Source organism: Quercus suber, unplaced genomic scaffold, assembly GCF_002906115.3.
Source record: "Quercus suber isolate HL8 unplaced genomic scaffold, Cork oak 2.0 scaffold_11, whole genome shotgun sequence".
In the NCBI taxonomy this organism is placed as follows: domain Eukaryota; kingdom Viridiplantae; phylum Streptophyta; class Magnoliopsida; order Fagales; family Fagaceae; genus Quercus; species Quercus suber.
In genome coordinates, this window is record NW_027069477.1 from 80,845 (window position 1) to 95,446 (window position 14,602).

Here is a 14,602-nt window from a genome sequence, read left to right on the forward strand (position 1 = left end):
ATACAGTACCTTAGGTGTTGTTCTTTTAATTCATCTCTTAAGATTTAGCCATGTGGCTATTTAACTAAAAAATACACTTCTATCCCATGATAAAAAATTCAAATGGCAGAATCTTAAAAAGGGAATCTAAAGAACAACACCTAAGTATTATACTTAAGTCTTGCTCTTTCCAAAAATCCCTAGATGTATTAGTATAAAATCTTTGCATAGTTTTTTATTTTATTTTATTTTATTTATTTATTTATTTTTTATGTAGGGGCTTGACAAAAAAATGATTGTGATCTTAAGTATAGAGCCTTATTCTACCTTGTGAATTTGTGCGATACAAGGAAAAGTTCAATAAAATATGATTTTATCCACATAAAATGATTTTCTTTCTCATTTATTTTGTATATGTAAGATTTTATTGGAACATTAATATATATATATATATATAATATAAAAATTTAAAATCAATTAATAATATATAATAGAATAATGATGTGTAAAATTATGGAGTCTTAAAAGTTTATGTGGAAAAAAAAATGAGGTCAATCAAAAGTCAAACATTTTCTTTTCTTTTACCTTTTTTTTTTTAATCATTAAACAAACGTTTTCTTTTTATATATATTTTTGTCATGATCTATTTTTGTTGAATAACAGATCATGCTTACATTTTAAATTTAGAATGGGTTCACTATTCATTTTCCATTGTTGGTAGGAGATCTCCATAGTTCATGCATTGATTTAAGTTGGCATAACAAGCATTATTGCATTAGTGCAGTCAAAGGCTTAATCTTTTCCCTTGTTTTGTGGTTTTGATTCGTCCCTTGTAAGGGTTGAATATTTTCCCCCGGTATGTGGCATGGAGTCCTCACACTTTTTCTTCTTCTTCTTCTTCTTCATTTTTTTTTTTTTTTAATTTATAAAAATTATAGAAACAAACACATACAAGGGAGATAGAATGATATTTTAACACAAAAACACGCTACAAACTCCACTCAAAGGCCAAAGTAAATTTTAAGAAATGGCAAAATAAGTTATATTACATACAACACATTCTTTTGAGCAATGCAGGACAATTACCCTCTTTTTTGTTGTTGTTTAGGTTTAATATTATATAAAATCCAGTAATCAATTGCTAACAATCAATTCGTGTAAATATTTTCATGGATGTCTTGGGCTCTTTTTAAGACATTTATAGTAATGAATACAATATATATGAAATCATCCTTACTTGGAAAGGGACGTAACAAAAATTCAGAACAATATATAGCATTCTCAAATTAGCCTATCATCTGCCAAGAACCTAGTTGCTTATCTAGTTGGCACCTCTTGTTATTTCTAATAGAGATTTCAAGGTTCGTATTGTCCACTCCCAACTATCAATGTATCAAAAAAAAAAAAAAAAAGGTCTACAACCTTAAAAAATTAAGAAATGTTTCATCTACAATATTTTCATAACAAATCATAAGTGGTAAATTATTATTGATTCTACTTTGAATCAATAACTTAAATTGTTTTTTTTTTTTTTTTTAAAAAAAAAAAAAAAAAAAAGGTCTACAACCTTAAAAAATTAAGAAATGTTTCATCTACAATATTTTCATAACAAATCATAAGTGGTAAATTATTATTGATTCTACTTTGAATCAATAACTTAAATTGTTTTTTTTTTTTTTTTGCCAACTTGTAATAGCCAATAATAGCCTGACACTTAAGATTTGTTGTGAAAGTATTGTGAAAATGTTATAGATATAGCATTTCTCTAAACGATTAGACATAAGCCATTAAAAATAATTATATATAGATTTCGTTGAATCCATGTGTGAGGTGATAGGCTATTTTGGAAATATTGTAAAATTGTTATGAATTTTGATGTAAAACTTGATCTTCCGTTCGAGATGAGGTTATTCAAAAGGATAATGAGATCCCCTCAATTTTTATTAGATCATATTATTTTATTCTAAAAAAGAAAATGGAAAAGAAGAAGAATTTGTATATTCCTAATGCATTTAGAATATAACCTAGCAGTGGGTTCCTTTTTATTTTATTTTTTAAGAACATGTAAGAAATTTAGTAGTAGTAGTAGTATCGGGTTTTAGTTAACTTAATTGATAAAGATCCTTAATGTCAAATCTATGATCAAATCTTATTTTTAATTAAAAATAATATTGGATGTATTGGCTTGATGTAAAGAGCAATTAATATAGAAAACGTCTTTGATTCAAATCCTATTGTATCTATCTATACATCTATCTATATGTAACTTATCAAATAGGTCATGGACCCAAAATCTCCATCCTAGTAATCATAGCACCAATTTTGCAGAAACTTCTCTTGGTCACCATCATCGTAGTTTATATGTGCCCTTTGCTTAAATTCAAAAAGTTCCAACTATCTTTTTGATCTAACCCACACAACCAAAAGTGAGAAAAGGAAAAAAGAAAAAAAGATGTACAATCTCTAACAAATGATGAAGTTTTGGCTGCTTAACACCCCCTCTAAATACACATATAGTAAATAATGAAGATCACATTATTATCACACGTATTTCCTTTTCTTTCACACCATATTATTAGACATGATAGTGCAAAAGATAGGAAAAACAGTGAGAAAATATCATTCTTTGTAAACATTTGAAGGAACATGAGTACTCCATCATGAATCCTCACCAAAATGGTAACATCACTACCAACAACAGAGACAAAAATCATTGTCATGATTGACATCATATCTTATCACAATCATGATCTTCACCAAATATTCTATGCACAAAGATTGACAGTGATGAAAACCATCATATCTTGCCCATCTCTCAGCACATTCTTTTTGTCATTAAGGATAAATTTTGACATATCAAAATAGCTAGTCATTTTAGAAACCAAATTCCAAGATTTGAGCCACTTACATTTCCCATGGAACAGGAAAGTGAAAAGCTCCAGAAAGTGGGCGTGAAAATTGGTGCCATGGAGCAGCTCCACTCTACTATAGAGTATAGAAAAGCTTAAGGCCGCAAGACATTTTCATTTGAAATCTTCCTCTTTTTTTTTTTTTTTTTTTTTTTGAGAAACTATTTTATTTGAAATCTTACAAAAGTTGAGGGATATAGGAGTGATTTGAACGTATGATTAAAAATAAATCGTAATTTTACTTGTCAAAAACTTATGTATGGTAGATAAAAAAGTAAAATTCAAAAAAAGTGAAAAAAGTGTTAAATCCAAACGGTTCCTTTTCCGTCTTATACACCATAGCAATTCTCATACTTTATTGCATTTTTTTTCCCTCTATAAATGGATTTCAGATTTTTTTTTTAAAGGGCTTTTAGTGCTAAAAGGATACAAAGAAGAAGTGTGTTTTTTATTTTTATTTTATTGAGAAACATACACACACGAAAGAGAAAAATGGTTCTAACATAAAGGCATATCATAAATTTCATTAAAAAATTATGGTAACTTTTAAGAAAAAGTGGTGTATTAAAAAAAACAGCCATATTCACGATAACGTTCAATGATTTACTTGATTTTTTTATTATTTATTTTTGGATCACTGTAAGAAAAGAAAAGAAAAGAAAAGAAATCAAGAAAAGTTTTTGTTTTTGTTTTTTTTTTTTTGAGGAAAAAAGAAAATAAGAAAAGTTGATAACAACTGTTAGCATTTATTTCTATTTTAAAAAACTAATAAAGCCGTAGAGGAAAGGTTTTTTTTTTTTTTTTTTTTTCCAGAATATACGTATCTATATCTTTTTATTTTTATTTTTTCCACCACAAATGCAAATTTCAGGCTTTCAAATTGCATTATTCACTTAATAATTTAAAGAAGAATTTTATTTGTTTTAATATCTTGTTTACACTGTAATAACATTACAAGATTGTGAGAGACTAAAAGAAGACAAGGGCAGTGTGTGTATATATATATATATAAAGCGTTGTGTAAAAGGAGAAGCTGAGTGAGAGCCAATGACAGGTTACTATGAACATGGAGACCCTCAAGCATTGTCACTTGAGAAGCTTGAATCCAATACTGACAAGACTGGTAACTCTCTCTCTCTCTCTCTCTCACACACACACACACACACACACACACACACAGAAAATAGAGTTTCATAGTTCATGATTCAACAAATTTTATGTTGTGTTTCATGAATGCTACATGTATGCTGGGTATGCATGCATGAAATTGACCTCATTACAGATCATGTTTTGTTGCAATAGATGTAAAATCTTTTCTTTTGGATTTATTGTGTAATTCTACTCATGGGAATCATAGTTTACCCTGGTTTCATGATTCATCACCTACATTTATTAATTTTAGTAATTTATTTATTTTTTAGTTTTGTTTTGTAATCTTATCTACTACATATTTTGTTTGTTTTTATGATGCATTTACTCATTCGTGTGCTATACATAATATATTCAGAAGAATTACTTTGTTTGTCACGATAGCTCAGTATCTAATCTGGTTCTCGTTTATTCAATATTCAATGAGAAACATAGCACTAAAATATTACTATTAAGTTTACACAAAATATCGTTTAAATCCATGATGATAGAGGCACTTATTCAATCCATCTTAATAATTTCAGAAAGAAGTTTCTTGTGAAAGATTTTTTTTTTCTTCTTCTAAATCTTTTTCTTTTACTTTTTTTTAATAATGTGGTCATTTTATATAAGCAGGGGATGAAGACAATGATAGCCCAATTGAACAAGTTAGGCTTACAGTTCCTCCAACTGATGACCCAACACAGCCAGCATTGACATTTAGAACATGGGTTCTTGGATTGATATCATGTGTTTTTCTTGCTTTTGTGAACCAATTTTTCGCATACCGCCAAAATCAGCTGTCAATATCGTCAGTCTCAGCACAAATCCTTGTACTCCCACTAGGGAAGCTAATGGCTGCATATCTTCCATCAAAGCCATTCGAGTCCCGCTCACAAACTGGTCTTTCTCCTTGAATCCAGGGCCATTCAATATGAAGGAACATGTTTTGATCACCATTTTTGCTAGTTCTGGGGCTGGGGGAGTGTATGCACTTCATATTGTTACTGGTGTCAAGGCTTTCTACCACAGGAATATCTCTGGTGTAGCAGCCTTTATATTATCACTAACTACTCAGGTATATTTGGATTCTTGTTTTCATTTTAATGGATTTATGGCTATAGCCAACTGATCCTGCTTTTCACATGAAGAATGTATCATGCAAGAACTTCTTTGTTCACATTAAGAATATAGGCCACTCTAGTCAAAGGTTGTACCTAATCAAACTCACCAACTGCTCCCCCTGACTCCTCTAAAAAAATCCCTATAGATACTCTACTCTCTGAACCTAATAACTAGTTTGACCCCCCTGACTTAGCAAAAAACAGAAAAAGCACTCCCAACTTATAGAAACAGACCCTGACATGGAAGAAAAAGGAAAAGAAATTTCCTCACACCAAACCATATCACTTTTTTGCCGAATTCACTATTCTAAAATCTTAAGTAGCTCTTATACTGGAAGAAGATCTTTGTTGTGCTGTAACTCAAATAGTAAATGTGCTCGAAGATAAGTGCAGACTTAGTACTCTGTACCTGCTATATTTATGCTGGAATGAATTTAATGAGTTTCCTATCCACAAAAAAGAAAAGAGTAAGTTCTTGTATTCTTTTTTAAATTTATTTAGGGCAATTCAATCACTGGGTTACATATTTAACCAAAAAAAAAATTAAAAATACATGCATTCATACATATACATATATATATATATATATCTCCATGTATAGTACAAAAATTATAAACCCCAAATCTACTTTTTTAGAAGAATAGAAAAAGGAATGTTGATTTTTACATATTTTTAAAAAGCTATCATGGTGGTTAGACATGTATACTACTTTGTGGTATTTTTATTTTTATATTTTTGATAATTAGATGGTTAGGGGTAAGAAGATTTGAAATTTTGAACTTTGAATCTCTTTGTTAGAAACACTAAGAGGTGCCAATTGAGTTACAAGAGTTACAAGATTCCTAGAAACTTTGTAAGTTTACTCTTAATACTTTTAGATTGATTTATTTTCTCAATTTATTTTAAGAAATCAAATTAAAAATCTAAATTTTATGTATTTAGATTAATTTCTCCCTTTGATTATTAGTAATATGAATTGATTATTTTATAGATTAATTGTGCTTTTAATGTTGACTTTTAATCTTGCCCCCATAAACCGAAATCCTAGCTTCGCTACTAGTACTCGGTGCACAAAGTTCCAATTTTTTGTGGTCTAGGATAGAAAATTGATAGACAGCCTTATCCCATCTGTTTTGGAGAATATAAGCTACTCAAGTGTGAAAAAAAACCCATGCCATCAATTTATTAAATAAATTGCTTTCTAGAATTTTACTCCTACTACATCACTGTTTTGTATATGAACATTTCAGATGCTTGGATATGGATGGGCTGGACTATTCAGAAAATATCTTGTTGACTCACCTTATATGTGGTGGCCTGCAAACCTGGTCCAGGTCTCTCTATTCAGGTACACCCATCTTTTTTATTTTTTATACAGAGATTGCTTCTGTTTGAAGAAGAATTAGTGCAATGTTTAATTGACAAGTTGGTCTTCCTTGTAATAATCCAAGTAATATGTAAAATGCAGGGCATTGCATGAAAAAGAAAAGAGACCTAAAGGAGGACATACAAGGCTACAATTCTTCTTCATGGTTTTTGTAGCAAGCTTTTCTTATTACATTGTCCCAAGCTATCTTTTCCCTTCAATATCAGCTCTCTCCTTTGTTTGTTGGATTTGGAAGGACTCAGTCACAGCCCAACAGATTGGTGGAGGGATCAAGGGCCTTGGACTAGGCTCATTTGGCCTTGACTGGTCCACTGTAGCCGGCTTTTTGGGCACCCCCTTAGCCACACCTGGGTTTGCTATCATCAATATTTTAGTGGGATTTATGTTAATTGTCTATGTCGTTATCCCGATTGCTTATTGGAGTAATGCATATGATGCCAAGAAGTTTCCTATCTTTTCTTCCCACACTTTTGATCACACTGGACAGCGCTATAACATATCCAGAATTCTGAATGAGAAAGCATTTGATATTAATCTTGCAGCTTATGACAGTTACAGCAAACTTTATCTTAGTGTGTTCTTTGCCTTAACTTATGGTTTGAGCTTTGCTACTCTAACAGCAACCATTACTCATGTTGCCCTCTTTAATGGAAAGTAAGCTGCTTCTTAACATCTTCTATTCTATTGTTTTGCAAAAGTTCTTTTTAGTTAAAAGCCTTTTCATGATTTTCTTTATTTGGTAAAAACATTGAGCAGAACAATCTGGACACTCTGGAAACAGACAGCTAGAGCAACAAAAGATCATTATTTGGATGTGCACACAAGGTTGATGAAGAAGAACTATAAACAAGTCCCTCAGTGGTGGTTTTATACAATCTTAGTTTTAATGGTTGCTCTTGCCATGTTTGCCTGTGAAGGTTTTGACAAACAGCTGCAACTCCCATGGTGGGGATTATTACTGGCTTGTGGCATTGCACTGTTTTTTACTTTACCCATTGGAATAATTCAAGCCACAACGAATGCAGTATGAATAAGCCTATAACCATCCTTGTAGTATTTAATTGTTGGAAGGACACCACACATTCATTTGAAAGAGTTAATTACATTATGCATTAGTTTGCATCAATTTTATGAAGACTGCAATTCTCAATAATATGTGTTAATGTTAATTGCAGCAACCAGGTCTAAACGTGATCACAGAATTGGTTATTGGTTATATTTATCCAGGAAAGCCCCTCGCTAATGTGGCTTTCAAGACCTATGGCTACATTAGTATGGTACAAGCACTCTCCTTTGTTAATGACTTCAAATTAGGCCACTATATGAAAATCCCACCAAGATCCATGTTCATTGTGCAGGCAAGTGAATTAGTACCAGTAAAATTTATATGAATTTTTGTTGAATATTTTCATATTATGATACACGTGTTGTTAATTTATATTCTCAGTTATTTGGAACAATAGTTGCTTCAAGTACCTACTTTGCCACGGCATGGTGGCTTCTCACAAATATAAAGGACATATGTGATACTTCATTGTTGCCCGAGGGGAGTCCTTGGACATGCCCTGGGGATGATGTCTTCTACAATGCTTCCATTATTTGGGGAGTCATAGGTCCACTCAGAATGTTCACAAAATATGGTGTCTACAAAGAGATGAACTGGTTCTTCCTTCTTGGCTTCTTAGCTCCTATCCCTGGCTGGTTTCTCTCACGCAAGTACCCCAACATCAAGTGGCTTAGACTTATACACATGCCTATTATCATTGGAGCTACAAGTAACATGCCACCAACTAGAGCAGTGAACTATTGGGCTTGGGGAGCTGTTGGAATTTTCTTCAACTTCTACGTTTACAGAAAGTTTAAGGCATGGTGGGCTAGACATACCTATGTCCTATCTGCTGCTTTAGACGCTGGGGTTGCCTTTTTGGGTGTTCTACTTTTCTTCACACTTCAATCCAAGAATATAATTGGTCCAGAGTGGTGGGGTCTGGCCAGTGATGACCATTGTCCATTGGCTTCATGCCCCACAGCTCCTGGGGTTAAAATTGAGGGGTGCCCTGCCTTTTGAGATGCTTAAGGTTTATGTCTTGGGCACATGTGACATTCAAGGTCCTCCAATGCCTGATGAAGTTGGGAGATGAAGTTGTAGAATTCATTAATTTGATATATGTTTCTTCATGTTGGGCCAATAAGGCATTGTAAAAAGATGCAATTCTTTTTGTAATTAAAAAGGTTTTTTATTTTTATTTTTAAAATTTTTTTTATAAGATTGGTTTGCAATTTTGCATAATCCGAGGGGCTTTTATACGAAATAATAACTATNTTTTTTTTTTTTTTTTTTTTTTTTTGAGATAATTACAATATACTGCTAATTTCGTAGTTTGAACTCTTGTGCCAATTCACCTACAAGCACCTTGGCCCTTGGCACCTTAAGAACAATTAAGGTGTTGTATTTTTATTTAAAAAATGTTGCAACTTTATTATATAGTATATGATATGATATGATATGATGTGCTATAGTAGAGTTAGAGGAGAGTAATACATTAAGCTCTTATTAAATGTGTTAATTGGGGTAATACTCACTGAGTCAATAACAATTTTCAAATTTGGATTAATTTCTTTAGTTTTTGTTGTGGAATTTACTATTAAGAATAAAAACCAACCAATCCTCCATCAATTTACAATAAAGAATCAACAATACAAGAACACCAATTGACAAGATGGAGGACATTAAGGAATGCAATCATGCAAAAAATGCCAAACATTTAAGGAAAAAGTTAACTAATGCCCTAAGGACATTAGTTTCAGAAGTATTTTTAGAAATTTTTTATGAGGAAAAAAAAAACTGATTTTTTTACTACATTTTTATATATTTGATAAAATTGGTATCAAAACTTTCATAAAATAGTTCATTAATAAATGTCTTGATAGCACCCGTTAACCACCCCCTTTAAGGCTATTAATATAATGAAGAAAAGAAATCTGACTTGTTCTTGATTTCTTTTCTCAGATGATATCATTAAATTATTATCCATGTGCCATATGGAATTGACATTTCAAGAGGCAATTGATTACATTATTGCTCTTACTATATCTCATGCCAAGAATGCACCCAATTTCAATGAGCAATGCAGGAGACACCAATTTTTTCATAACTCGCTAAGGTAGCAAGTTATTAATTGTAATTGAAAAAACATCATCTTCACATGATAAGATTCTCTCCCTCAGTTTCCTCTAATTATTATTATTTTATAAGACACATTATACTTAAAAATCAAATAAATGTCACTTTTCTCATATCCACCTAGAAATGAGAGGAAATTGGTCTATTCAATGAGAGGGGATCCTTTCCCCACTTTCACACTTGCCTATGTTGAATTACAATAGGTCACGTTTAGCCATTGTTGAATTTTTTATCACTAAATCAGTAACAGCTCACTAAAAAGAAACTAAGGGATCACGTCTTCAGCAGTGCCAGCTTCCATAAAGATTGACTAAATGGACCGCCGGCAACACTTTACTTGGATGTCATAAGTCATAAGTCATAACCACTTCATTAGTCCCCCAAATTCAATCTCTAACTATCTCCATTTAAGGCTTTAAGCTTAATTAGCTGTCAAGTAGTTAGCCCAGAATCCAATTCTCAACTCAAGAGGTCAAATTTCAACCACCCTTTGAAAATGCAATTCTTCCTCCACGCATAATGTTATCTTAGTTTTCCTTGCCTTTTTTTTTTTCCTTCTTGGTATGGTAAATGTATCAGGACTTTGTCAAGCATGAACATGTATTGAAATGCATGCAATGTTCACGATGGCTCAGAAAGTATATCCAGATTCATGAATGATTCTCAATGAAATAAATGCTACTGTGTATAAATGTAGTTTCCTTGTTTCTACAACAGACTGCCTTTCCAAATATACGTATCTATATCTTTTTATTTTTATTTTTTTCCACCACAAATGCAAATTTCAGGCTTTCAAATTGCATTATTCACTTAATAATTTAAAGAAGAATTTTATTTTGTTTTAATATCTTGTTTACACTGTAATAACATTACAAGATTGTGAGAGACTAAAAGAAGACAAGGGCAGTGTGTTATATATATATATATAAAGCGTTGTGTAAAAGGAGAAGCTGAGTGAGAGCCAATGACAGGTTACTATGAACATGGAGACCCTCAAGCATTGTCACTTGAGAAGCTTGAATCCAATACTGACAAGACTGGTAACTCTCTCTCTCTCTCTCTCTCACACACACACACACACACACACACACACACAGAAAATAGAGTTTCATAGTTCATGATTCAACAAATTTTATGTTGTGTTTCATGAATGCTACATGTATGCTGGGTATGCATGCATGAAATTGACCTCATTACAGATCATGTTTTGTTGCAATAGATGTAAAATCTTTTCTTTTGGATTTATTGTGTAATTCTACTCATGGGAATCATAGTTTACCCTGGTTTCATGATTCATCACCTACATTTATTAATTTTAGTAATTTATTTATTTTTTAGTTTTGTTTTGTAATCTTATCTACTACATATTTTGTTTGTTTTTATGATGCATTTACTCATTCGTGTGCTATACATAATATATTCAGAAGAATTACTTTGTTTGTCACGATAGCTCAGTATCTAATCTGGTTCTCGTTTATTCAATATTCAATGAGAAACATAGCACTAAAATATTACTATTAAGTTTACACAAAATATCGTTTAAATCCATGATGATAGAGGCACTTATTCAATCCATCTTAATAATTTCAGAAAGAAGTTTCTTGTGAAAGATTTTTTTTTCTTCTTCTAAATCTTTTTCTTTTACTTTTTTTTAATAATGTGGTCATTTTATATAAGCAGGGGATGAAGACAATGATAGCCCAATTGAACAAGTTAGGCTTACAGTTCCTCCAACTGATGACCCAACACAGCCAGCATTGACATTTAGAACATGGGTTCTTGGATTGATATCATGTGTTTTTCTTGCTTTTGTGAACCAATTTTTCGCATACCGCCAAAATCAGCTGTCAATATCGTCAGTCTCAGCACAAATCCTTGTACTCCCACTAGGGAAGCTAATGGCTGCATATCTTCCATCAAAGCCAATTCGAGTCCCGCTCACAAACTGGTCTTTCTCCTTGAATCCAGGGCCATTCAATATGAAGGAACATGTTTTGATCACCATTTTTGCTAGTTCTGGGGCTGGGGGAGTGTATGCACTTCATATTGTTACTGGTGTCAAGGCTTTCTACCACAGGAATATCTCTGGTGTAGCAGCCTTTATATTATCACTAACTACTCAGGTATATTTGGATTCTTGTTTTCATTTTAATGGATTTATGGCTATAGCCAACTGATCCTGCTTTTCACATGAAGAATGTATCATGCAAGAACTTCTTTGTTCACATTAAGAATATAGGCCACTCTAGTCAAAGGTTGTACCTAATCAAACTCACCAACTGCTCCCCCTGACTCCTCTAAAAAAATCCCTATAGATACTCTACTCTCTGAACCTAATAACTAGTTTGACCCCCCTGACTTAGCAAAAAACAGAAAAAGCACTCCCAACTTATAGAAACAGACCCTGACATGGAAGAAAAAGGAAAAGAAATTTCCTCACACCAAACCATATCACTTTTTTGCCGAATTCACTATTCTAAAATCTTAAGTAGCTCTTATACTGGAAGAAGATCTTTGTTGTGCTGTAACTCAAATAGTAAATGTGCTCGAAGATAAGTGCAGACTTAGTACTCTGTACCTGCTATATTTATGCTGGAATGAATTTAATGAGTTTCCTATCCACAAAAAAGAAAAGAGTAAGTTCTTGTATTCTTTTTTAAATTTATTTAGGGCAATTCAATCACTGGGTTACATATTTAACCAAAAAAAAAATTAAAAATACATGCATTCATACATATACATATATATATATATATATCTCCATGTATAGTACAAAAATTATAAACCCCAAATCTACTTTTTTAGAAGAATAGAAAAAGGAATGTTGATTTTTACATATTTTTAAAAGCTATCATGGTGGTTAGACATGTATACTACTTTGTGGTATTTTTATTTTTATATTTTTGATAATTAGATGGTTAGGGGTAAGAAGATTTGAAATTTTGAACTTTGAATCTCTTTGTTAGAAACACTAAGAGGTGCCAATTGAGTTACAAGAGTTACAAGATTCCTAGAAACTTTGTAAGTTTACTCTTAATACTTTTAGATTGATTTATTTTCTCAATTTATTTTAAGAAATCAAATTAAAAATCTAAATTTTATGTATTTAGATTAATTTCTCCCTTTGATTATTAGTAATATGAATTGATTATTTTATAGATTAATTGTGCTTTTAATGTTGACTTTTAATCTTGCCCCCATAAACCGAAATCCTAGCTTCGCTACTAGTACTCGGTGCACAAAGTTCCAATTTTTTGTGGTCTAGGATAGAAAATTGATAGACAGCCTTATCCCATCTGTTTTGGAGAATATAAGCTACTCAAGTGTGAAAAAAAATCCCATGCCATCAATTTATTAAATAAATTGCTTTCTAGAATTTTACTCCTACTACATCACTGTTTTGTATATGAACATTTCAGATGCTTGGATATGGATGGGCTGGACTATTCAGAAAATATCTTGTTGACTCACCTTATATGTGGTGGCCTGCAAACCTGGTCCAGGTCTCTCTATTCAGGTACACCCATCTTTTTTATTTTTTATACAGAGATTGCTTCTGTTTGAAGAAGAATTAGTGCAATGTTTAATTGACAAGTTGGTCTTCCTTGTAATAATCCAAGTAATATGTAAAATGCAGGGCATTGCATGAAAAAGAAAAGAGACCTAAAGGAGGACATACAAGGCTACAATTCTTCTTCATGGTTTTTGTAGCAAGCTTTTCTTATTACATTGTCCCAAGCTATCTTTTCCCTTCAATATCAGCTCTCTCCTTTGTTTGTTGGATTTGGAAGGACTCAGTCACAGCCCAACAGATTGGTGGAGGGATCAAGGGCCTTGGACTAGGCTCATTTGGCCTTGACTGGTCCACTGTAGCCGGCTTTTTGGGCACCCCCTTAGCCACACCTGGGTTTGCTATCATCAATATTTTAGTGGGATTTATGTTAATTGTCTATGTCGTTATCCCGATTGCTTATTGGAGTAATGCATATGATGCCAAGAAGTTTCCTATCTTTTCTTCCCACACTTTTGATCACACTGGACAGCGCTATAACATATCCAGAATTCTGAATGAGAAAGCATTTGATATTAATCTTGCAGCTTATGACAGTTACAGCAAACTTTATCTTAGTGTGTTCTTTGCCTTAACTTATGGTTTGAGCTTTGCTACTCTAACAGCAACCATTACTCATGTTGCCCTCTTTAATGGAAAGTAAGCTGCTTCTTAACATCTTCTATTCTATTGTTTTGCAAAAGTTCTTTTTAGTTAAAAGCCTTTTCATGATTTTCTTTATTTGGTAAAAACATTGAGCAGAACAATCTGGACACTCTGGAAACAGACAGCTAGAGCAACAAAAGATCATTATTTGGATGTGCACACAAGGTTGATGAAGAAGAACTATAAACAAGTCCCTCAGTGGTGGTTTTATACAATCTTAGTTTTAATGGTTGCTCTTGCCATGTTTGCCTGTGAAGGTTTTGACAAACAGCTGCAACTCCCATGGTGGGGATATTACTGCTTGTGGCATTGCACTGTTTTTTACTTTACCCATTGGAATAATTCAAGCCACAACGAATGCAGTATGAATAAGTTTTCTTTTTTTTTCTTTTTTCTTTTTTATTTTTTATTTTTTATTTTATTTTTATATATACAAGATATAAATTCTACTCTTGCCTAATCTAAGTGTATATATATGTGAAGCTTCCTTCTGGAGACTTGAACCCTTAGCCTTTACCCCTCACAACCCACAAATACTTATACTTGTAGAATGATCACTACACCAAGGGTGCACGGTGGTGTAACTATTTCTTTTTAAAAGAGTTGTAAACTTGTAATAGTTATTCCTTAATGGATGTAATAATTTCTAAAATTAATAAGTTTTTTAATATTTGA

At 32.2% G+C, this 14,602-nt stretch overlaps 1 protein-coding gene and 1 pseudogene across 1 annotated transcript; both read left to right on the forward strand.

Annotated features, from left to right (window-relative positions):
• The first annotated feature begins 3,798 nt into the window (after positions 1-3,798).
• On the forward strand, positions 3,799-8,817 carry LOC111994217 (oligopeptide transporter 1). The gene is given in 8 exon segments (XM_024026095.2): positions 3,799-4,011; positions 4,653-4,886; positions 4,889-5,094; positions 6,391-6,488; positions 6,609-7,181; positions 7,284-7,551; positions 7,703-7,885; positions 7,975-8,817. Coding segments are annotated over 8 exon segments (2,259 nt in total). The 5' UTR covers positions 3,799-3,935; the 3' UTR covers positions 8,596-8,817.
• Positions 8,818-9,875: 1,058 nt separating this feature from the next.
• Positions 9,876-14,295, forward strand: LOC136069950 (oligopeptide transporter 1-like; annotated as a pseudogene).
• The last annotated feature ends 307 nt before the right edge of the window (positions 14,296-14,602 follow it).